Source organism: Abramis brama, assembly GCF_963993115.1.
Source record: "Abramis brama genome assembly, chromosome: 10".
Lineage (NCBI taxonomy): Eukaryota > Metazoa > Chordata > Actinopteri > Cypriniformes > Leuciscidae > Abramis > Abramis brama.
The window spans coordinates 35,702,839-35,729,748 of record NC_139972.1 but is presented as its reverse complement, the minus strand read 5'-3'; the positions used below and the strand labels follow the sequence as shown (position 1 = coordinate 35,729,748).

Below are 26,910 nucleotides of genomic sequence, written 5' to 3'. Positions count from 1 at the left end.
TTCGATTCCCGTCTGACTGATTTACATCCACAGTGGAGTTGAAAACGACAGTTCCCATCATTCCACGCTCCTTCACATCGTCATCAAGCTACGCCGTTGTTGTTGTTTGGAATGTAGCGCCCTCTAGCGGCAGAACATCTTGCATATTGTACCTTTAAGTTAAGCTGTGTCCCAAATGACACACTATACACTATGTACTCATGCACTATGTACTTATGCACTATATACTATACCGTGTAGTGTATGACCTTTATAAGTTTATTTTGTCTTTCATCATCAGAGTCTGATAGCCCCTCCCACTCTGCTACGTAATTAAAGCCGCAACAGCTGAGTGCATGAAGTGTCCAATGTTCCACACTTCGTTTTTTCGGTTAATTAAGTGCATCATACTGGTACTTAAAGTGCACTTTTTCTTTTTAGAATTTTCAGTGTGAACGCACTACTCGCACTATTTATACTACAAAATGGCAAAGAATAGTGCACAAGTACGCGATTTGGGACTCAGATTTAGTCTTGAAAATGTTTATTTTTTACTCGATAATTGTAGTATATAGCCAGAGATTTTACCAGTAGCTTACAGAAGGCTAAGAAGTAAACTATAGACCCCTTTTGCGCCGACGTCACGACGCTAGCTGGAGGCAAAACAGACGGAAAACTGGAGGCGGCCAATACAAACCAGCACAGATTCGGCTACATAATAAGGAGCTTAAATTATTATTTTTATTATTAAATGTCATCTTGTTGTGTTGTTGGGTGCAAGAATCGATGAAACATGAGTATGCTGTATCTGGAATTTTTATTTCTAGAAAATATCCACATCTTTAAAATTGCACCGTAATATGTCACTCTTTACATTGTCGTCTTCTGGCGCTGGCTAGGCAGAACTGCGGATCGTACACACAAATCTTTACATGACCATTCAGCACATAGTTATAGGCATCTAAATATATATATATATATGCCCTCAGTTTCTCTATCGGGTCGGTGTAGAAGTCAGGCCACTCAACCGTTGGTAGCGTTAACATTAATCCTGTCAGATCGTCCATTGACTGAGCGTGTACGGGTCAGCCAATCTGGTTCCGTCCGTTAAAATTAACTTTTGCAAATAACAATCGCGGTCCTGGACAGTGAGTGACCTTGCACATTAAGATAAAACTGGATTTTCTCCAGTCATTGTTAAAAAAACAAGCTAACAAACTGGCAAACTAACGTTAGTGAAGCGGCCAGAGGGATCTTTCTGCCTCCAGCTAAGCCCCGCCCACACAAATACGTCACCATGTTTACCAACTGTAAAAGGGTCTATACTGAACTATAGTACAATAATCTTACTTTAAACACTGCTGCAGGGTCTCTTATTGTGAAATTAATATCATTATTATCTATTATCTCTAATGATTATCATAGCAGGCTAATATAAAGTAACTTATTGCACAGACTAGGGATGCACCGATGCATCGGCTGAACATCGGTAACGGGCGATATTTGCCTCGTTAACTGCCATCGGCCATCGGGAAATAAAAATGACATTCGCCGATGTCACATGGGCGTCAGTTTGGTTTGAAATGTGCTGGGGACAGAGACGCATTCGGAAGTGCATTTTCAGAAGTGCTGGGTACAATGACGCATTCATTTTTTTTCTCTCTTTCGCGCAGGTTATGTTTTGAAAGACGATGTCCTGTAGCTCAGGCACGGCCCCACTTTTCAACAGGCCAACCCAAAACTTTCAAAAATATATATATTTTTTTAAAACAAACAAAAACCTTTACTATATTCTAATTTTGTCAATAATTATAAAAAAAATTGGCAATAAGCTCATAATTTGTGCTAAAATAGTGTAGTTTTAAAAAACATTTTAAAAAACTGGTTATATTTTGATGTTTCTGCGCAAGTTCAGCAGACAGCGAGGTTCAGGTTTGTTCCGATCAGAGCTCGTGAGTGGAGAGCGCATTTCTGAATATTCCGCTCCGCTCGTTCATTCCGCAGGGTCGCTCGCTCAACCCAGATGTCCTGTTGCCTGGTTCGAAAATATGTGTAATAAGGGCTGCTTCCGACTAAAAGTTTTTTCTAGTTGACTAGTAGGCTAGTTGTTCATTTAAGTCATTCGTGGACAAATCGCCCCTTTATATTAATTGAATTACTTATATAGCCTACAGGATAATGAGCGTTTACGTAATATAGCCGCACTCAAGCGCACGACCGCACGCATAAACCTTGCCATAAAGAACCGGTAAAAGTAATGATTATGAATGCGTCTAAATGTGTCTAAATACGCTGTGAATGTGAATGTGCATTATACGCTGAGTTTTGGTTCATTTATGAGACGAACTCCAGTTCACTCGCCGGCGCCTCCATGTCGTGATTCTGCTATATTTAATTCTTATTTATTAAATCCAGGCAATTGGTTCATGAAACATTGATTAAAATTAAGATATAATTAATTCAAAACGAAATTCAATTTAAAGAAAGGCAACTGTTCTGTTTGAGGTCTCTGTGAAAGTTTTAAAGCAGTCGTTTAGTGCCGCTTTCAGAGCACTCACGTCTGTAACAGAGAACTGACACGTTGTTTTTTCCCTCATAAATGCGAACACGAAAAATAAAATGAATATTATAATGTTTTTTTGTTGGGTCAGACAATGATTACCAAATTTCTCTCTCATATTGCTCCTCATAACCACTGAAAAAGAACTTGTCATAAATAAGGTTATAACTTATGTCAACCAGAAAGTGACATTAAAGGTTGTTTTTGTTTCATAAATTGGTCTGATTGAATTTGTGCTCATTCAGGATAGTGTGATCAAGAGCCGAAAGACTTGTATGTTTCCGTGGCACAAAAGAAGGAATAAATAACAAAAAGAAAAAACATCGGCATCGGCATCGCCATCGGCCAAGTTGTTATGTTAAACATCGGTATCGGTATCGGCCCAGAATTTCCCAATCGGTGCATCCCTAGCACAGACTTTTTTTGTATTGTTTAAAAATATTTTCAAATTTATTTTCAAAATCATGTACAGTGACTTTGCAATGCCCAAAATATTAATTTACATGGCATGTAGTGGACTGACGAGTGGTCAGAGGATTTTATTAATTTATAAACATTTTTCCATGCTTAAAAAAATAAGAATTTTTTGAAGTTGTCAATAAAACATATTGTAAAGTCAGTGCTCTAATATGGTAAATTGGATTACAAAACTATTTAATTAGAGCCATGGCACTGAGTGTTAAAAGGCATCATTCATTGTCATACCGACTGTCTCTTTCACTGAATGCCAATGTGCTTTCAGGGTACATTTCTCTATTCTTTTAAGCAGTGCCAGCTGTACCATGGTAACATAAACAGTGACAGTCACTGATTTATTTTCATTCATTTATCATATGCTGTTAAAAAAACAGCAATCATGAGCCAAGAATATTTGTGGTGCCAATAACATTTGTGAAGAATGAAAGTAATGTAACGTTGTTTTACATGTTGTTTCATAACTTTGGAGAATACTACAAATCTACTTAAGAAACATAAATCGGATCTTAGACCACATTGAAAATTTGTTTGTTTTCATTCAAACAAATAAACACAAATGTAAAAAAAGGTAACAATTATTGTATGATGTAAAATAATAAAGAATCAGTAGTGCTCTCAAATGTTTAGACCACACTATTTGCGAAAACAGTGATAATAAAGTGAAAATGGAAGCTTGTTCTTCCAGTGAGGGATGTAAAAACTGACCGCATGCAATTATTCCAAATGATTTCAAATTTAAATGTTAGTATATACAGTAGTAGTTAAATACCACTTTTTTAGTTTACAGAAACTAAATGCATCAGAAGTTTTGAGAGCTGAATGCTCTTCGGGGATCGCACTCTACATGACATTTCCGTCCATTCATGATTTATTGGATAAATATTTGTTAAAAATATTTTCTACTCATAATTTCGACCATTGTGAAGCTAATATTGTGGTCTTTTTATATCAGTTTTGAACAAAACATTTTGTAAGTCAGTGCCATTAAAACCACTTCAAATTTGTCCTCTAATGCTAAAGCCATAAAAATCCCACAAACGTGTGTTTTTGAAGTCGCTAATGGTTCACACTCACTGCTCTAATAGTAAACAGCTTTTTGCTTACTGCCTGTAAGATCCCTATCATTACACACTTCTTTATCGTAAACCAAAATGCTTCCTCTGAAAGCTCAACGTCCATTAATGAGGACACTCCTCTAATAAGGATGTAAAGTTGAGAGAGGATATGCTGGTGCCCAGGGGGATTTCTGGAGACACCACAGCTAATTTACAGCAGTATTAGGACTCTTAACAGAGAGGAAAGCTGGGTAATTTAATTGAAGCCCTTTAACTAGGATAAACATGCCTGTATAGGCTATCACTACATAGGGCACCGAAAAGACTTGGTCTGCTAGAACTAGAGCTGTTTAACTAGCAAAGGCTTGAGGAATAGTATCTATTAGGTATTGTATCCCATAGTGCAATGTGCTTGATTAGACCTTCAATTTCTAATGTCACAAATGAATGGGAATAATATCAGCTGCATTTTTAAATCTGCTTCTTGATTATTTGATCATACTGCCAAGATTTAAAGGGTTAGCTCACCCAAAAATGAAAATTTACTCACCCTCATGTCATTCCAAACCCATAGGACTTTTGCTCATCTTCAAAACACAAATGACGATATACTTAATGAAATCTGAGATATTTTTGTCCCTACACTATAAAAATAAAATGTGTCTGGAGGAACCTTTTGGGGTTCTTCACTTTGCCACACCGGCGGAACCGTCTGTAGATCCTCTAGGCACCCTTTAAAAAGGGGCGGTTCTCTGAGGAACCACACAGGTTTCCTGAGGAACTCTTTTATGAAGCACTGTGTGGATCCAGGAACCAAATTGCATTTTTATTTATTTATTAATTTCATGTTATTACTATGGTTACCATTAAATTATATTTAAATAAACAAACTGAACCAAATTCAAATTAAGAATTGTTTATAAATATTTTAGATACATTTTAATACATACACTTCCATGCACTTAAAAAAAAAAGCTAGTAATAGATTAATATCAATGAATACACAAAAAAATTGTAAAATACATAAGCAACATGAATAACCAACCATGTATATACAATAGGCTTCACAAGAAAAGACATCTCAACATAATGCTTAGAAACACATATGTTCCATGTAGTAAAACAATGAAAAAAAAAATATATATATTTTTTGACTATTTAAAAATGTCCATCTTCTCTTAATTTTAAATCATTTGTGTTTCAGTCCGCTTGTTAAGTCTGACGTCACTGTTTCCAAGTCCAAAAGCTCTATCAGATGCCAAAAACAAACAGTGCTAATATACACTCATTGTGCTGTAATATTCCTGAAAATTATGATCTTTATCTCTATACCGAAATCTCAGATGGTTAGTTGAGACTGGAGACTGTAATGGCTTTTGAAAAGCTTAAATGTGTGACTTGAATCAACAGTGCTGATTAATGGTTGTTGAGTATTCTCACTAGAAACAAGATAGAGGAAGTAGAAGTAGAGGCTTCGACCCAGAAACAGTATTCCTTATGCCACAACAAGCAGACAACATTTTCCATTATAACAGAGTTAAGGTGCAGTAAAATTATCTGTTGTTCTGTGAATGTTCACTGGTGAATTCCAGTCATTTCAATAAGAATCCACATGATCAGCAATTTCGTGTGTGGTCAAAAATTTCACTATGGGACCAAGGTGGTCACTGGCATTCGCTGGATTTGACCAGCAGAAAGCTGCTTGAAAGTGACTCCTGTGTGAGCTGTGCTTCATACATTACGTCGCTACACTGCTGACAATGGTCAATGGACCTTTTTGCCTGTGTATTTTCACGAAATTCACAAATGTGACCGCACCTTTACTCGCTGTAACATAAAATGAAATCAATAATAAAATCTTCACAAGGGACATGTGAGGTACTTAGCGAGTTAGAAAAGTGAAAAGGTGCAGCAGCTTCATTTTCCGTTTGTTTTTCCTCTTTTCTGGTGGATGGTCCAGGCACTTCAACGATTTTCAGGTCTACAGGAGGATTTTTATTCTTGTTCAAACTTGTATTTCAGCTTGCCGAGATCCCTGCAAAGAACAATTACTAATTTACTGTTAGTAATGTTATTAAAGTGAGTTGTGAATTTAAAATAAATTCCTCAGCCTTGTGACATTTCAAACCTGTTTGACTTTCAGTCTGTGGAACCCAAAAGCAGATCTCGGGCATAATGCAAGCACCGTTCAATTTCACTGCATGAAACAAGCATGTGAAAAAATTGTGTAAATCATTCATGAAACCATTCTTAAGTACACTTGTCTAGTTCAATTCAGTGCAACACTTTATGTAAAAATGGATAAATATTCTGTTAAGCTCCAAAAATGTCTCAGAAAAGATCCTAAAAATATGAAAAATGATTTAAAAAAATTGAGTCCACAACTCATGTGTTATGAGTTGTGTTGTAAGTCTTCTGAAGCCATGTAATAGCTTTTTTGTCTAAAAAGACTAAACTTGAAGTTATAATTTCAAATGTCTTATATTAAAATGCAAGTGATTAAAGGGCCCCTATTATGGATTTTTGAAAATGACCTTTCATGTAGTGTGTAACATGGCTCTAAGTGAATGAAAATATCCTGCAACGTTTTAAATCTGAAAGTGCACCGTATATATAAAGTTATTGTCTTTCAATAGAGTCGACTCTGAGTCAATTAAATTAATTGTTTTTCAACAATTAATTTAGTCTCCTGCTAACTTGCTAACTCAAGTTATCACTGTCTTACTGAAATACTTCTGCTAATCAGTTGTGGGCCACCACAGTTACCTATAACTGTGACGCAGATAAATATGGGCCAGAAGGCGCCTCCTAGCGGTCTAACCCTAACCCTACCCCAGACCTAAACCTACCCATAATCTGCGTCACATATTGACGCTAAAGGGTGCCATGTGCGTCGAATGTAGACGAAATTTCAAAAGCGTCAGTATATGACGCCTTGGGATGAGAATGCGTTGTCTCACTACATTGAGGAAAGATTAACATGGAGCAAGATTTGTTTTACCAACGTTTATGATACATCAGTAATTCACATCAGTCATTCACGCTAGAGCTCGGCTAATGTATACATTGCATACATGCACTGTTATTGATACGTGTTCACAGCAATATATTACAAAAATACTCGGTAAATAAATAAGTACAAGTAAAATAATCGGTTTGTTGATGGACTTGTTAATGTTGATGGTGAAGAATTACAGTTGCAACATCTCATAATGTCCCTCAAACTGAGTAGCGTATCACTGAGAAACACGGAGTCCTGCTCGAGTTGTCCTTGCGATGGAGGTTCGGGTTGAATAACTAGTTCTTCCAGTGTTTCATCATCGGACTCGTGCTAGAATTGATATGGTAAAATCGACGTCATTGTTCATTACTGTCTTGAGTTTACGGTGTAGGAAGCCTCAGGACAGCTGACGTTGTTCTGGCAATGGGCGTTTTTGTTTTCGGCGCGCACGCTGTACACGGTAAACCAATCACAACAGACTGAGCTGTCTGGCCAATCAGAGCAGAGTAGCTCGCTTGGCGCCAAACCTGTAATATTACTTTTCTGAGTAACATGAATGAGATTTGAGAGTATTAAGGAAGATTTTCAAAGAATAACTCATTAAAAAACACAAGTACACAGTCAAACCATACAGTTTTTAAACAGAAAAGTTCATAGTAATAAAGTACTTGCATGTGGTGTAGGTAACTGACTGTAAATCAATGTTGCCTCTGAAATTTTCAGATTATTTTAGAAATGTTTGTTCTGGGGAAACAAAAGATTATAACAAAGCTGATTATATCCATTCACAACATAATATTTATTGGCCAGTAAAGGGCTTTAAAATGGTATTTGAGAGAATGAGGGCACCTGTAGTAAATAAACAAAAACAGACCAAACTAAGTATATTAACCACTTGTGGTATTCATAACTAAAGCCAATGAGACAGCAGGAATCAGCTAAATTAGTTATATTTGAAGACACAGTTGTACAGAATACGTTGAATCGAATTACTAAAAAAATCTAAGACAATAAGTCAATGATTTCCATTTGTGGCATAGTTCATTAGATTAGTTAGCATCGCGGCTAAAGTCTTCATACCAAATACTGTGCAATAAACGAGTGATAAACACATTAAAAATGTAGCAATAAGTCAATGATTTCCATTTGTGGCATAGTTAGATTAGTTAGCATTGCGGCTAAAACCTTCATACCACATACTGTGCAATAAACGAGTGATAAACACAGTAAAAATGTAGTAATGTATAATAAATTTAGTTTGAATATATAGTGAGTAGACTCTGTATTTATATATCTTTGGCGAGTTTACAAACCTTGTAACGGAGAGCCGAACAAATGGCGGAAGCTTTGATGAGGGGAGCCGTTACTTTCGTTATCCGATGATGATCAGCTGAGCTTTGAGGATCACTGAAGCGATGACAGCAGAGGAATAGCAACAGTTTCGTGACAGAATAAAACTTTTCTCCTCCTGCTGCTTCTTCTTCTTCTTCTTCTTCATATTTTTAATATTATTATTATTATTATTTAGTGTTGTTGTTGTTTAAGGTTTAAATTAATCAATAAAATAGGCCTATACTAAATGTAATGCAATGTAAGCCGATGTATACTGAATCAAACTTAAGTAGGCCTATAGCCTAATAATAATAGGATAATAATAATCTTATTCTGGCCTCACAGAACCATTGGGTTCCTCCAGATGCTGGCTTTAACATAAGAGATCTTCCAGGAACCACTTAAATGTTAAAAGATCTTACAATAACCCTTTTATAGAATTTGAGCTCCCCTAATTTCCCCCAAAGCACTTCGAGGTCTCGTGGTAATGAAAAGGTGACTCCAGAACCTCTGAACTGAATACAAAGTGCTTAAAGGATCCCATAAGTTCCTGCAAGAACCGCAAAGATTGCAATGCTCCACCAGTGAAGTCCAGACCAAACTTCCCGACCTAAAAATGTTGTGGGCGGGGCTAAGTTCAGCTGGCATCCAGGCTACTTTATTTATACAGCTCTAGAAGAACATTATGTCATTGTCCAGCTTAAGTAAGTTCAGTGATGGTTCATTGTTGTTGTAAAAAAGTTAATCATTTTGTTCATTTATCTATACAGCAGCTCTGGAGAAAACCGTGATGTCATCGTCCAGCTCAGTTCAGTTCTCATATAATGGTGTCAATGCAGGCAGATCAGTATTATTGTTGAATATTAAGTGTCCCCAACTAAGCAAGCCAAAAGCCAAAGGCGACGGTGGCAAGGAACCAAAACTCCATCGGGTGAATGGAGAAAAAACCTTGGGAGAACCCAGGCTCAGTCGGGGGGCCAGTACTCCTCTGGCCAACGAATGAACAGTGTATGATTATGATTCAGACATTTCAGGTCAGAAGTCAGATTGGATCGGAACAGAATGATTGATTAATGAGTAACCTAAACTACTAGGAAATCAGGCAGATAAACAGGAACATAACCAACAGAAACTCAACAAAACAGAACATGATCTTGACAACTAAAGACTAATAATAATTATGTTGAAACAAAATTAGATTAAAGATGCAAATTAACTATTTTATTTTCTAGGTTTTATTTACACCTCTCACTAAATTGAGATCATGTAACAATGCAGCATACTATTGTTTAAAATGTTTTATGCTACTGTAGTATTATATTCTGAACATAGCCAGTGTCTCTGTACATTTGACTTTGGGTTAGTCAGTCTTTATCCATTTCACAAATGTGAAAAAATGTAAATGTGTTTCTTCTGTAGGGTGGCACCCTAAATCTTTGTCCAGAAGGAAAACAGCTCATTTCGTTTAGGCCATATAAAAACAGATAAAACGCCTCAGCGTTCCTTTAAAAATGTAGGCCATCACATCAGCACAGGCTGATTTACAACTTCATTTATTGTTGTTTGCTGTAGGGTGCTATCTGTGAAAGTAATGGCTGAACTGTGGGTGAGGATCTAACAGATTTGGCATTATTTCAGAGCCACTGAGGCAGTCAATCTTTCCACAAAGAAAATATTATGTCTTGGAAAATAAACAGTAGGCTACTTCTATCCTGTGCCTTGAGTAAAAACTGCTAAGGGTTTCTTTGCAAATATTGCAGCTAAGGTGGCCTTTTTATAGCTGTTTGACTACTTACATTTTTGTAATTTTTTTTTTTAGCACTTTTCACAATACACATCTTTCACATACATATCGCTTTACATTTATCACTGGGTGATAATATAGTTTACATTTTGTGATGATATAAAAAATCAAGCAGTTGAGATTTGCTATATTGTATCGCCATACATAAGTATACTGCATGTAGGCCTATGTGAATAAAGTTTGATATACATACATTTACAATTTTATATATAGAGCTGTTCGATAAATTGGTTTACATTTGTGCAATGGTATAAACAGTCAAGCAGTTGAGATTTGCTACACTAAATATCACTTTATGTGAGTATACTGTATGTATGCATATAAAGTTGGATATTGTCACAATCTATGGTGTTTTCTGTTTAGTTTTTCAAGGACTCTTAATTTGTTTATGGCCTGTGCTTCTATTCTCTTTACGCTTGTCGCATAAATGTCACACATAAATATATATATATATATACATTGCACCAGCCAAGCAACTGCCATTGTGGGGAATGGGAATGCTAATGGTTAACCCTTTCCAAGTATTATATGGTTTACAGAATCTAAGGTTGTCACAGAGACAAATGTGATTTCTCAGGACACTTATTTCAGTGATATCTGCCAAGGGGTAGGGACATTGTATGCATGCTATATCTTATGCGTCACTCTTGTATTTCCACAGGGTGTTCAAGAAGGCAAGTCCGAATGGAAAGGTAATATTACGTTCAGTTTTTCCCTCCTTCATGTCTACTGATCATTTTAGTGTTTCAGTTGTTTAGAAGAATCTGATACTTCAAAGGTTTTCTGTCAGTGTCTACAGCATAGCCTGTTATGAAATGGTTATGTCTGAACAACCACAAATATTGAGCAACAAAGTATCTCTTGTTCCAAAATTTGATTTGATGTTTGTGATGGTTAGCCAGACTGATGGGTCCCAGCTCGCAATGGCTGTGCGGTTAGCATATAGCCTAGCCTCGAGTCTATATGTATCATTAGCAGGGAGACCTGTGGTGCGCCACAACAGTCCTTGAGCAGGAAGCGGGCGTGGGGCGAATATGAAAGAGGGGGTATGTGACTCAGTACCCAGCCTTCTGCAAAGCTGGGAAAGGCTTTTCCAAGGATCGGCACAACACAACTATTATGTAAACATGTATTTTTGAATGGTACAAATTGGTCTTGATCAAAATGCACCTAAAGAACAAATTAGTCCTCATAACTTAATAAAAGCATTCATTTTGATAAGGTTAATGAAAGATAAATATAGAACTGTACATACGCAATAGCGCAAAAGGCCATTTTAGCTCAGTTCAAATTGTTCTGCATTTGAATTATGCTGAATGTAATTTTATGATTGCCTTTTCAGCTAACTGTGTACCTTGGTAAGAGGGATTTCGTTGACCATGTGGACCTTGTGGATCCTGTCGGTAGGCAATAAGTTAAAATAACATTTTAGTTTAACTTTACGTTAGTAAACATGTTACATTGTAATTACATTATAATTAATAAGTCATAAAATGAGTGTGTACTTAATTTCTAATCACTTATAAACTGTTTGCAAATGCAATTGCAATTGCAATTGACTCTTCCCTTACCCCTTATCCTAACCATACCACCAAACCTGTACCTAACATTACCAGTATCTGACCTCAATAGCAGCAAAAGACATGACCACATTAAGTACACACTATACTTTATAAGTACATAGTAGTTAAAGACACCTAATATCAAGTGTGACCCTATAATCGTGCATTATTGTACATTATCTGCAAAATTATTCATCAAAGAAAACATTTCATTTTTTTTTCAAATAGAGTTGATGAATTGAATAAAAAATTAAAGTAATAAATAACAATATTTTTTTTCCTAAGCTGGTATGAAGCTGACATTTTACCCATAAAATATCTTTTTCCTATTGCAGATGGTGTGGTTTTAATTGATCCAGAGTACTTGAAAGAAAGAAAAGGTGAGGAGCCTTTTTCCCCCCCATTTTTTTTTAAAGCCATGGTATAGCAATATGTTATTCATGTGGTCTCATAAAAAAAGCAATGGGTTTATATCACAGTTGTTCCTCCTAAACAAGATTAAAGATGCCTCTATTATGCTTTTTCCCCCCTGATAGTATCTATCATGCAGTTTGTTAAAAGCTGTTTGTGAGTGTAAAAGGTCTGCAAAGTTTTAAAGATCAAAATGCAGGATAAATGGAGTTTCTCCCCAAAAAATAAATCGGTTCTGAACTGACTGATATGAGTCGTCAGTAATTCCAGCCTTACTTACTGCTCAAACGTATGTGGGTTTGTAACAAATCTGCATAATGCCAGCCTATGTTCTTCAATGGCTGCCTGGAAACATTGTCTACGTTGACCCTCAAACACTGAGTCTGGAAGAGTCTGATCTGTGTTGTCGACATGTCGAAAAGACTATGTTCTCTGCACTGTCAAAGCAAATCCACTTTACCTACACTTCCAAAGGATGAGGAGACCTCATAAAAAGTTAGGAACCTGATAAAATAGCATAATGGGGGCGCTTTAAATGAAGAACAGATAATTTGCAGAAGTTCCCTGATGCACAGATGTTTCTCCTAAGAAGAAGACCCTGTTAATCACACATTCAGAAGAGGTTTCAGTGTTATTAACCGTTCTCAGATTTTAAAGATACCTGGAGGTCTGGAATCATCATAAATCAGAGATCTCAATATAAGCTCAGACATCACTCATAATATTTTTTTCCAAGACTAACATCTGAGATGTGCAATCCACATTAATTTTATAGCTCTGAACACTTAGTGTATGTCAATAATTGTTCCATTTGTTGCTGGTTTTCTTTTATCAGGAACTGGAGAACAAAGTTGACTGTAAATCCATTAACTATACAGTTATTAAGCAGTTTTTTTTTAATTCTCCCACAGTTTTTGTGACACTGACGTGTGCTTTCCGCTATGGACGGGAGGACTTGGACGTTCTTGGCTTGACGTTTCGCAAAGACCTCTTTGTGGCCAACATCCAGGCATTTCCTCCCGTGCCTGAAGAAAAAAAGGGCTTGACACGTCTACAAGAGCGATTGATAAAGAAACTCGGAGAACATGCTTACCCCTTCACCTTCGAGGTGAAACTTCTTTCTGATTTTCTTAATATAATGGCAACTATGTTATGTAGATTATTGGATTCGCTGTTGATTAAAGTAGGTCCGTTCATCACCATTTCAATGGACACCGAATGTCAAACCTTTATTCACAGATTACTCCGAACTTACCCTGTTCTGTCACGTTACAACCGGGGCCAGAAGATACAGGAAAGGTACATTTTCCCTCAACTAATGTTTTATGATGTTGGTTTTGATAGATATAAGTAAAAAGGGCTATGCAGAATTCTCCACTCTCCAGAGTAACATTTTCTTTTTTCTTGTCTGCAAAGGCCTGCGGGGTTGACTTTGAAGTCAAAGCTTTCTGTGCAGAAAATGTTGAAGAAAAAATCCACAAAAGGTACAACCTTTCACAATGGCACCCAATGGAGTAAGAGACACAGAGCAAAACATAAAATATTACTCTTGTGCATTTTTGCAACATTGTTGGTATGTGTTTTTGGAAAACATACGAGGCAAACAAGACAAAATGATTGAATACATTTGAAAAATTGTCTTATTATGATTGCTATGTTCATTTTCAAGTTCATTGGAGTAGTCGGACTAACAGGGATTAATAAAAAATTATTAGTTCATTTATTATTAGTCTTGTAAAGCAGTCACTACCCTTACGCAAAGAAAATATATTTACCTATATATACATATGAGCAATATATTAAATGATTTAATGGTATATTTGAAAATATACAGAATAATATATGGGGCCCTATCTTGCACCCAGCGCAATTGACTTTGTACACCGACGCATGTATCATTCCTATTTTGCACCCGCGCACAGCAGACTTTTCCCTCCACAGACGCACGTCGGTAAATTAGGGAATGAATTTGTGCTCCCGGGGGAGGTGCAGCGAAAAGAGGAGGCGTGTTCCGGCGCAAACGTTCCCTGGTGCTATTTTGCCGTTTCAGAAAACAATTCCGCCACTGACCAGGACAAACCTAGTCTAAAGTCTGTGGCGCGTTATTCAGATGCTATTTTAAGGGCACATGCTTGGCCATAATGTAGCGCGTGCACAACGCACATACACTTTGCTTCTCTCATCTACACAGACGCAGCAGTTGCCATTTTTGCAAACTATACATAATTACAAGGAAAAATATTCCACACAAGGGAAATCATTGTGGTGTCCATGAAGATGTGAAAAAATAGGCATAAACCTAGCTTACACATTTACCCAAATTATTATACACCTGTTTAACCGAAGCTTAGTTGGGTGGGTTTCTCCCATCCCCATACAATGTCCCTTCTCTGTCTTTTACGGCCCTGATGAGAACGTCGGTCTCCTCGGCTGTGAACCGCTCCTGGCAAATCCGCCGTTATAATAGCAATCCGCCATGGAACAAGTGCCCCTGCTTTTAAAGGGAATGTGAGATGATGCTCTGATTGGTTTACTTCACGTTACGCCCAAACCACACCTATGAGTAGCTACTTAAGACCAACCCATTTTAGAGATCCGCCCACAAAGTTACTTGCGTTTCGCGTTTGATACTTGCGTTTCAGATCGTTAAAATAGGGCCCATTGTGTTTATATATTACAATATATTAAATAATACATAAGGAATTACCGGGTTTCATATATAAAAAAATATGTGACAATATATTTACTAATATATCATAATGTGTGCAATTTTATATTCTATAATACACTTCATAATATGTAGATGTATATGTGATCAGATATATTTACTATATCAGATATATTATGCAGTGTAAACACACATATATAGAGAAAATATATAATGTAATATATTTCTTAATTTTTATAGTTATTTATTTACATTATAAATGTTTCATAATTTCAAGCTAGTTAACAATGGCACAAGCACACCCGCATGTACTAAAGTATTTAGCAAGGTGACTATCACTGTGTTGAGGAGTGCACAGCTGTGCTTTTTAAATAATGTAACACATAATCTTAATACTAATCGGCCAATCGTCAACCGAACCACAGGCTCTACTCTTCTGCACAACGGGAACCCCAAAAACTCAGACATACCAGAAAACCTTTTAAATTCCAAAATAATACAACATTAAATACTAACAGATCTCCCCCTAGATCAATATTGAGCAAAACACATGAAATAACACTTAATTTTAACTTTTACTCTCCTTTAACAGTCAGAAGCAAAGCATGCTGGGAACTAAAAACTCTTTCTGTGAATGGTTGTTTATATATATATGTGCGTACAATACATTCACGTTTATGTGGGAACATGTACAGTATGTGCAATATATGTACACAATATAGGACACAACTTTATGAATGTTACATGTAATGCTATTTTTTTCTTCAATTCTCCATATTGTATATGTATCAATATATGGCCACATGGTCAAAGTACTAGTTTCTCATACATAGAAATGTATTATGTAATATATTGCATTATATTTTGTAGTATATTCCCATATATTTTTGTTCCGTAAGGGTATTACTCTAGCTCACACTCATAAATAGTCTCACACCATTTGTGCCATGAATATAAATGATACTTAAAAAAGGAAAAATGTGCGTTTATGGTCTAAATGATCCGGAAAAATGTCTGAAAAAAAATATATAAAGACCAGAAAATCGCAGAGATTTATTACATCGATTTTTGTTGAAGTCAATAAATGTCACAAATTATGATATGCTTCTCCTATTACTGACCCTTCCACAGGAATTCAGTGCGTCTTGTCATCAGAAAAGTGCAGTATGCTCCAGAGAAGCCGGGCCCGCAGCCAATGGCTGAAACCACAAGGCAGTTTCTCATGTCAGACAAGCCATTACACCTGGAGGCCTCACTTGACAAAGAGGTGGGTTTGTGTAGTTATTCAGCTGCTCTCAATAAGATTAAATATCTGAAGATTGAGGAAAGGCAACATCAGTAGGATTCTGCTGTACTGATCTACATCTACATCTAGTGATGGAAAAAGGGCATTACAACTGAAATGCTGTGGGCGCAATGTTATGTACACTACCAGTGAAAAGTTTTGGATTGGTAAGATTTTTAATGTTTTTAAAAGAAGTCTCTTCTGCTCACCAAGGCTGCATTTATTTGATTAAAATTACAAGAAAAAGTCATATTGTGAAATATTATGAGAATTTAAAATAACTGTTTTCTATTTGAATATGTTTTAAAATGTAATTTATTCCTGTGATCAAAGCTGAATTTGCAGCATCATTACTCCAGTCTTCAGTGTCACATGATCCTTCAGAAATCACTCTAATATGCGAATTTGATGCTCAAAAAAACATGCATTATTATTATCAATGTTGAAAACAGTTGTGTACAATTTATTTTCAGGATTCTTTGATGAATAGAAAGTTCAAAAGAACATAATTTTTTGTAAACACAGAATCTTTTGTAACATTATAAATGTCTTTACTGTAACTTTTGATTAATTTAATTCAGATAAATGCTGTTCTTTTGAACTTTCTATTCATCAAAGAATCCTGAAATAAAAATGTAAATAATTGTTTTCAACATTGATAATAATGAGAAATATTTCTTGAGCATCAAATCATATTAGAATAGAGTAATAATGTTGAAAATTCAGCTTTGATCACAGTAATAAATTACACTTTTTCTATATTTTCACATAGAAAACAGCTGTTTAAAATTGTAATGATATTTCAGAATATTACTGTTTTGTTTTTTTTGTTGTTGTTGTATTTTTGATCAAATAAATACAACCTTGGTGAGCAGAAGAGACTTCTTTTAAAAACATAAAAAATCTTACCAATCCAAAACTTTTGACTGGTAGTGCATAGTAGTAGTATCAAATAATAATAATAGAAATAGAAATTAAGCTTTTTATTTTGTCTTTAAATTATTTTAATATGACCCTATGCTAAACTTATACTTATAAAACTTATAAAAAGCTTTAACCAAAATATAACTATAAAACAAATCCAAAAAGACATGTGGCATAAATGTGTACTGCTACAATCAGTACTGCATTAACAGAAATATCTGGCATATGAAAATTCATTACATTTATTAATGTTTCAGACTTGGGGTCTCAGCATGTCATTACAGACTTTTGACATATTATTAAATGCTATGCCTGCTCATTGTTACTTTTTTTTTTTTTTTTAGTATCTAAAAGAGGTTAATAGAACAGAAACAGAAATTTTTAGGCCTAAATTTAAGATTTACGTACTTGAATTGTTTATAGAATTTCCATCCATTTGGATCACACAGTTTTAACATAGACAAAGTAATAAACTTAATGTAAATGAGTGTAGATAATAACTTAATTCCATATCAGACTATACACTCTTTTTTCAGAAACACAATTTTTTTTGGCTTATGCTGCTATTAACAATTATTTTTGTTGTTTGCATGATGCTGTTTTTGCATAATGTCTTTCAGATTTACTATCATGGTGAACCAATCAGTGTCAACGTCCATGTCACAAACAACACAAACAAGACAGTAAAAAAAATGAAGATTTCAGGTTATTTATATAGATGGACTTTGTATTTACATTAAAATGTAGTTAAGAAACTCTTGGCAATAACACTTATTTCTATTATAAAATGTTGTAGTGCGTCAATATGCTGATATTTGCCTCTTCAACACTGCCCAGTACAAGTGTCCAGTGGCGACAGAGGAATCGGAGTACGTACACTGCAAACTAAACCCATAAGCTAAATCCGTATGAGAACACATCTTGACACCTGTCTCATTGCTCTCTGCTTTGTGTCGTGTTCTAGTGATTTTGTGGCTCCCAGTGCCACATTTTGCAAAGTATATACTCTCACCCCGTTCCTGGCGAATAACCGAGAGAAACGCGGCTTGGCTCTGGATGGCAAACTCAAACATGAAGACACAAATTTAGCATCGAGTACACTGTAAGTATAATCTCTCATTCTTCCATTTGAAAGTGGATTGTGTTTCTTGTCATGTTTATTAATTCACCTTTCATTGGCATTTTTGTCTTAAAAGGTTAAGAGAGGGAGCCAATAAGGAAATTCTGGGCATCATTGTTTCTTATAAGGTGAAAGTGAAGCTGGTGGTGTCCCGCGGAGGGTAAGTTTGCATTTTGCTCATCTTGTTTGGCATGTGATGGTGGAATAAATTTCAAACTTTACAATTAGGTTAAACAAATGTACATAGCACTTGGCAGGAATTTGTGCTAGACAAGAAACCGCAAACTGGCTGAGGACCCACATAGCAACATTGTGAGGTCCCAGATCTGGCCCACATCTGGCAGACTGGAAAGATATCTGGCCCACATGCAGCGTGGAATGACGGCCCTGGGGTGGCTCATTACTGTTTGCCAGATCTGGGCCACAGGCAGGCCATAGCGATGCCACATGTCAGCCAAGAGCAAAGACATAAACCAGAATTAGACCGTATCAGAGCCACAAAATCTGTGTATATTAAATATGGAGTCATTTCAGCCTTAATAAGCCTGTTAACAAGCAAAATCACTGGAGGAAAGAAGAGAACAGAAAAAGAGACGAGAAGAAACACAAGAACTACAACTGACTTCAGCCACAGCCTTAGATGAAATCAACTGAAGAGTACATTACTTTAAGTACTTTAGTACATGCAGGTACTTATGGTAACTAGCTTGAAAATATGAAACATTTATAATGGAAATAAATATAATAAATATATTACATTATATATTTCTCTATATATGTTTGTTTATTTTGCATATATGCAATATATTACACATGCAGTACCATCTGATCACATATACATCTATATTATGAAGTGTATTACTGAATATAAAATTACATACAGTATGATATTTTAGTATATACATTGTCACATATTTTTCAATATATGAAAAGCGTCAATTCCTCATGCATTATTCAATATTGTAATATATTAACAAAACATATTATTCTGTATATTTTCAAATATACGGTTAAACCATTTAATATATATATGGGAAATATATTTTCGTTCCGTAAGGGCATGAAGCCACAGGAGAGGATTTATGAATGGAAGTGACGCTGGTAGGTCACATGATAATGAAAACATGGCGGATGTAGTACATCCAGATTACATTTTTACTGCACATTCATACTATATAGAACATACTTTTTAGCAGTCCTGAAGTAATTACTTATTCAAAATAAGTACCTACTCAAGAGAGTATTACATTTCGGACACAGCCTCTGTAATTGTAACTGTGAGTTTAGCAGAGATGAGAACCATTCACAAAACCTTAAGAAAGTGTAAAAATATTGTTACATTATTAGTCAAATTGCTTGAAAAGGGATTTTTTATCTCAACCCCAGAGTGCATGACCATAAAACCTGCACAAATGCATTAGGGGGTTCAAGATGACCCAAACTGGTTCAGTGGATTTCTTTAAAGAAAATATATTTATTTTTAGTGTAATGAAAGATTTTAATTGTACACAAATGTATGTTTCGACAATGAAATCAAAAATGTAATTCACTATAACAGTACATGTTTATTAACATATAGACAGTGTATATATATATATATATATACTGTATATATATATATATATATATATATATATTAGGGCTGGGAATCGATTAAAAAAAATTAACTAATTAATTGCACAATTTGATGTAATTAATTGCAATTAATTGCATTTCTCCCAAGCTTGTAATCATCAATATTTAAACTTAGAATCACCTAATTAAATTAAACAACACAGGAAAAAAAGGAACAGAAAATAGCCCTATATTAAAATAATATTAAACATCAATATATCAATATATTATTCTTTTTCAATAATTCAATAAATATATATATATAGGTTTAGTGATACAAAAAATAAAATTTTATTTTCCTGAACCCATGACCAACAAATATGTAAATGAGGCACAAAACATGACTTTAATGACCGAAAAACATTAAAAAAAAATCACACACTAAACGATCAATTTGACACTCTTTATGCATTCTTGGGTTACATTAAAATGACTTTGCTGAGTCAATATGACACACCAAATCAATAATGCCTTAATTATTGTAATACAGTAAGATCATGTTTTTTTTTTTTTTATAATATATTTTATTGATTTTACACAAACAACAAACCAACAAGCCCAGCTATTACCAACATACAAAACAGGGGGAAATTATTCACACACACAAATTGCACATCACATGTTACATCACATAACCTACATTATTGTTTACAACAAAACACATACCAAAAAAAAAAAAGAAGGAAATTTCAAAAGAATTTATAGTAAGATCATGTTTAATTGTTTGTTTTTTTCCAGACTGCTGGGAGATCTTGCCTCTAGGTACTGTGAAATTTTTGTTCATTCCTTTAGAAATTCTTCTGTTCCTGTGTAATGTGTGTAAATGTTTGACACCTTCACTTTGAAACCGGATTAAAGCTGTTCCATTACTAAGACTGCATGACCATACTGAAGAGTGTGTCTTACACAGCCCATTGTGCATACTATAGATTCCTATAAGTAGCCAAGCTTTTGGCCAGAAACACAGACAGGCTCAGACACTTGATAAGATGCCATCAATTACTGGACCATTTGTGCTGATGCTTTTAGGCCAGTGATTCCAGTACTCTGTTAGCACCGCATGAGTGGTGGGATTGAGGTTTGGGAGCAGCGTTGGCCAGGGTTTATTTGGTTATCATGTCTACTGGATGCATGATTTGTGTTTCCCTCTCCAGTGATGTTGCAGTCGAGCTCCCCTTTACATTAATGCATCCCAAACCATTGGAGGAATCGTTCTACAGAGATGGTATTTGTCAGACTGCCTTTTTATCTGCTTTCATATTGCTTCGGTGAACTACTTATGATTTATTTTAGCATGTTCTGGCACCTAAAACATATACTTTCACTTGTACAGGAAATATATATAACATAAAAATACAATAAATATGTAAATATTTATTTTAAAAATATACTTTAACATAAGACTTTTAACTTAGTTCATGTCCTAACATGTCAGTACTGAATTCCAGCTTTAAAAAATCTATGAAGAAGAGTCAAAATCTGAATAATCTTTATTTATACTAACAATTCATGTTTTGTTGATGTTTGGTTGAAAAGGTGCAAGTGGGTGAACGTTTTGTTACTCTAAAATTAAAAAATAAGGACTGTTTTGACAAATAAAAACATATCTATGTACGGAGACCTTTATAAATATAAATGGGGTATACAGAGTTTTTTTAAGTGGGAAATGAAGTCCATTACCTACAGAGTTCTAATCAATATTCCTTTCTGTAACCTTTCTGTTTTAGCCCCAGAAAATGACGCCCCCATTGACACAAACCTCATTGAATTTGACACAAAGTAAGTGAAATACTTTTCTATGGTCTAATTGGATTTTAACCAACTAAACGACTTTTTTTTTAAATTACGCATATGCCTTATGATGCTGGTTTAATTTAATTTATTCATTTATTTAGTTTAATCAGAATAAATTATGTCAGTCATATACACTACCAGTCAAAAGTTTGGAATAATTATGATTTTTCATGCTTTTGTAAGAAATCCCTTATGCTCACTAAGATCAAAAATACAGTAAAAACAGCATCATTCCTCTAGTCTTCAGTGTCACATGATCCTTCAGACTTTATTCTAATATGCTGATTTAATGCTCAACTTCTATCAATGAATTAACCAATTGGTGCTGGATTTAAAATAATGGTTATTCTTATTATTAATGTTGAAAACAGTTTTTGCTGCTTAATATTTTGGTGGAAACCAAACGCCTCGGTTACGACTGTAACCTCGGTTCCCTGAAGATGGAACAAGACGCTGTGTCGATTGACACTGTGGGAACGCTTGCATGATTACGTCTTGAAGCACATGTGAAATCAGTCCAATGGTGTGGCGGAACGTCATAAGTGGGTGATGTCACGAGCCAGGAAACTATAAAGCCTGCCCAAACCAAGCAGCGCTATCTTCTAAGTAGTCTGAAGTAAGTCGATGACATGCACGTAGGAGATATGGCAAGGTGACCTGTGTCAGAATGGCAGCGTCCCGTTCCCTCTTCAGGGAACCGAGGTTACAGTCGTAACCGAGGCGTTCCCTTTCAATTGACGCTGTGGGAATGTCTATACCAATGCCACCATAGCGAGAAGTGTCTGTCCTGTGTGAAATCGAGAAGAACAGCACTAGGAAGAGAGCACCTGGGACCCTGGTGTAGAGTCCAGGTTCAAAGAATAGAACCTCACAAATGTGTGCGGTGAGGACCACCCTGCCACATCATAGACATTTTGGAGAGCAACTCCTGACATAAGGGCCTTAGAGGCCACCATACTCCTAGTAGAGTGGGAACGGACTGCCATATGGGAAGGCTGTCCAACCGATTCATAACCAAGTGAGATAGCCTCAACCACCCACTTGCTCTTTCTCTGCTTTGATGCTGGGGACCCTTTGTTGTCGGGCCCAAAACACACAAACAACTGTTCAGATTTACGCCACATGGCAGCTCTGTGGACATGCAGGTTATTATTTTCCTGGTCTGGGTTTTGAAAAGGCACTACAGATCTAGCCATATTAGTGGGGACCTTAGGAACATAGCCCGGTGAAGAAACTCTTTGACCATGCCAGGCGCAAATTCCAAGCACGAAGGTGAAACCGACAAGGCTTGCATATCTCCTATTCTTTTAAGAGAAGTGATAGCGAGGAGGAACAAAGCTTTAAAGGTCAGGAACTTAGCCGGAACATCCTCCAGTGGCTCGAAGGGAGCCAGGGACAGGCCTTGAAGGACAATGGCCAGATCCCATGTCGGCACCCTGGTACTTTCCAGGCCTCAGAGTACCACATTGGAAACGAGATACCAAGGGGTTTCTACCCAAAGACATTCCACCCAAAGGAGAGTAGTAAGCAGCTATGGCCGCCACATAAACATTTAAAGTGGACGGGAATAGACCTGCAGTGAACCGCTCTTGTGCTCCAGCACTGTACCAACCGTGCAGTTAACACCAAGAAGTGAAAACTCTCCACTTCAGGGCATAAAGTGTCCTCGTGGAGGGAGCTCTGCAATGTAGAATGGTCTCCACAACCTGGGTTGAGAGACCAGTACTTATGAGCGGGGCCCCCTCAGAGGCCAAGCCCACAGGCTCCACAGACCGGTAACTCCAGAGTAAGCCCGTCGAGGAGAGACACTAAATGGGGAACTCTGCCCGGCCACCGCGGGGCTATTAGAAGTAGGCGAACTTGGTCCCAGCAAACTCTCTCCAGAACTCGCGGGAGCAGAGTGATCGGGGGAAAAGCGTACAAACCTAGCCTCGACCATGTCTGTACAATAGCATCCAGTCCCAGAGGAGCTGGGGGCCTTGGGACAGGAACCAAGGTTTCTTCTACATAACTAGGAAGTTATATATCATGTGAAAGGGGTTGCCCCTTGGGGAAAACCCTTTGGTCCTGAGCCACCATTGCAAGGGTCTCATGTACAGCAGGCCAAAAGGTATCACGTTGGACGCTGCTGCCCACAGACCCTTTTTCACAGTGAGTGACTGGCCTAGCTTTATTCTTTTTACGGCTGAAAGGATGGACTCTATGCGTGCCGGGGAGAAGCATGCCTGCATCGACAATGAGTCCCAAACCAGTCCTCTGTAGTGGAGAAAGCACACTCTTTTTGACGTTTAGCCGTAACCCCAACTCTTTCATGAGGGTGAAAACGTCATCTCGATGCCAAACCGCCAACTGATGCGACTGAGCCAGAATCAACCAATCGTCGATGTAGTTCATGATGGGAATGCCCTGAAGGTGCAGTGGAGCCAGAGCTGCATCTACGCATTTCGTGAAAGTGCGAGGTGATAGTGCTAGGCCGAATAAAACTCGATACTGGTACGCTTCGCCCCCAAAAGCAAACCTCAGGAACTTCCTGTGATATGGAGGGACGGATATGTGGAAGTATGCGTTCTTGAGATCTATCGTGACAAACCAGTCCTCGGATCTGATCTGTGGAACGATTTGTCTCTAGGTTAACAGAATTTTAGCTGCATGACTGACTCGTTCAGAATTTGCAGATCCAAAATGGGGCGCAACCCCCCATCCTCTTTGGAATGATTTAATACTGACTATATAACCCGGTCTTCATACGGAGGGGGATACACACTCTATGGCCCCTTTCTCCAACAGGGATTTCACTTATTGTTCCATTACCAGAACCTGCTCGGGGCCCACCACGGTGGGTAGGACCCTCATAAACCTGGGCGGGCGAGACCCGAATTGTATTTGATAAGCCTTTTCTATAGTTTACAGGACCCAACGAGAAACATTTGGCAGTAGCTTCCACGCTGCCAAAAATTCTACTAATGAAACCAGCCTCTCGAGTAGGGCTGCTCGATTATGGAAAAAATCATAATCACGATTATTTTGGTCAGTATTGAAATCACGATTATGTAACACGATTATTTCACATGACTTTGGGAACGTGTTGCATTTATTAAAAAGACACGGTAACACTTTACAATAATGTTAATTAGTTAACAGTTAATGTATTAACTAACATGAACTAACAATGAGAAATACATTTGTTACAGTATTTATTCATGTTAGTTTACAGTGCATTAACTAATGTTAACAAATACAACCTTTCATTTTAATAACGTATTAGTAAATGGTGAAATTAATATTAACTAAGATTAGTAAATGCTGTAGAAGTATTGTTCATTATTAGTTCATCTTAACAAAGGTAGTTAACTAATGCTAATTAATGAACCTTATTGTAAAGTGTTACCAAAGACACCTTTCAACAATTCTTAAAAAATCGAAATTTGAACATCTATTGTACTTTTTGAACTATTAAAATAAATAATATATAACAGATAATACTTCAATGAGTATTTTAATAATTCCCGCAGGTCTACCACTTATAATGCGGGAAATCCCCCCGCAAACATTGATTCACTTTAGCATGTAGATTGTATGAGTAGCCTAAATGAATCCACACAGACTATAAAATCAAATCAATAATTTTAAAACTTTCTCCAAGACGCAATTTCACAAACCGCGTGAGTGTTCAGCGGTGCCGCGTCTTCTCTCTCTCTCTGTCTCTCAAAATGCGCTGGACAAGGCAAGCGTCGAAACTACACATTCGCGTTTAGGAGTCGGGACATGATGGAATTGTCATTTGTACAATCGGACCAGCATTGCATCGTAACTAAAATTTATCATTTTCACTTCTTTTTAAGTTTTATCAGTTTAAACATTCAAGCTGAGAGAGTTTATGGCATCGGGAGGGGCGGATGTGCGCGTGCGCGTGCACGCGTCATTCAGAACAAAAGACAAAATAAGAGCGTTCTTTCAAAACAGAACATGGCAAAATAATCGTTTTTACTCGATTATACTATTTTGTTGATCGTTGGGAGCAAAAATCGAAATCGAAATCGAAATTCAATTAATTGCACAGCCCTACTCTCGAGACTGGCTTCTTGTTTTTGTTGCGCTATCAGCCCGGCGCCCTGAAGTGGCGAACCGGCAGGAAACGACTGCTCCTGGGAGGGGACGGGCATCCCAGGACCTCTATGTTTCCGGGTGGCCCCTAAGATATGTGCTCGCCGGAGACTGCTGCGCCCCCAAGCACACGAGGTGGCGGGGTTGGCAGATCGGCCCCCTGAGGGCACCAAAGGGAAGCGGGCACCGTATAATGAGTTATCGCCAAGCAGCCCCAGAGACATGAGAGCGGCGGGGGAGAAGTTTTTGGAATGCCGCTGCCTGTTTTGCTGCCTTCTGGAACCTCTCGACGACTGAATTTTCAGCGTTGTCGAAGAGGCCAGAAGGTGACGGGAGCATCTATAAGGGAGTTCTTGTCTTTCTCCCTTATACTGCTCAGGTTGAGCAACAGATGCCTCTCAGTGGCCACCAGGGCTACCATAGAGCGGCCAATGGATTTAGCCGTCTCCTTGGTGGCCCTGAGAAATAGATCTGTGGCCCGACACAGTTCGCAAACCACGTCAGGGCCAATACCCCCGCCCTCATCCATATCTCCTAACAACTCAGCCTGGTAGGCCTGCAGCGGCGACATGCCTACACAAGGCATGCTGCAGCCTGACCAGCGGCTGAGTAAGCCTTACCCACTAAGAGTGAAGTTGTTTTAACTGGCTTTGTGGGTAATACCGGGGCCTTTAGTGAAGATGCTGATTCAGGGGAGAGATAGCTCACAAACGTCTCTTCCACCTTTGGCATCTCCCCATAACCGTGCTCTTTATTGCTCAAAATAGAGGAATAGTGTGTTGTTTGTGAAGAACACTATAAACTCTATATGATACTGGTTTATTCCACGATCTCAACACCTCTGTGTGGATATTGGGGAAAAATATATAAATCTTTTGTAACATTATAAATGTCGTTTCTGTCACTTATGATCATAAGCATGTCCTTGCTGAATAAAAGTGTTAATTCATTAATTATTATTATTATTATTATTATTTTTAATCTTACTTACCTGAAACAGATTACGGTTTCCACAAAAATTTGTTTTAACATTGATAATAATCAGAAATGTTTCTTGAACACCATGTCAGCACATTAGAATGATTTCTGAAGGATCATGTGACCATGAAGACTGGAGTAATGATGCTGAAAATTCAGCTTTGTTCACAGGAATAAATAATATTTTAAAATATATTAAAAATATAAATATAAATTGTAATAATATTTAACAATATAACTGT

At 37.0% G+C, this 26,910-nt stretch overlaps 1 protein-coding gene across 3 annotated transcripts in view; it reads left to right on the top strand.

The window, feature by feature from the left end:
* The window catches only part of arrb1 (arrestin, beta 1), a 66,574-nt gene that overhangs the window by 37,385 nt on the left and 2,279 nt on the right, over positions 1-26,910 (top strand). For all 3 annotated transcript variants that reach the window (XM_084126800.1, XM_084126801.1, XM_084126802.1), the window contains 14 exons: positions 10,870-10,900; positions 11,551-11,611; positions 12,106-12,150; positions 13,093-13,289; positions 13,421-13,480; positions 13,598-13,665; positions 15,981-16,116; positions 17,679-17,763; positions 17,855-17,927; positions 18,023-18,160; positions 18,255-18,338; positions 20,531-20,554; positions 20,947-21,017; positions 21,520-21,571. In XM_084126800.1, the coding sequence (XP_083982926.1) occupies positions 10,870-10,900; positions 11,551-11,611; positions 12,106-12,150; positions 13,093-13,289; positions 13,421-13,480; positions 13,598-13,665; positions 15,981-16,116; positions 17,679-17,763; positions 17,855-17,927; positions 18,023-18,160; positions 18,255-18,338; positions 20,531-20,554; positions 20,947-21,017; positions 21,520-21,571 (1,125 nt within the window). The remainder of the gene's footprint in view (positions 1-10,869; positions 10,901-11,550; positions 11,612-12,105; positions 12,151-13,092; positions 13,290-13,420; positions 13,481-13,597; positions 13,666-15,980; positions 16,117-17,678; positions 17,764-17,854; positions 17,928-18,022; positions 18,161-18,254; positions 18,339-20,530; positions 20,555-20,946; positions 21,018-21,519; positions 21,572-26,910) is intronic.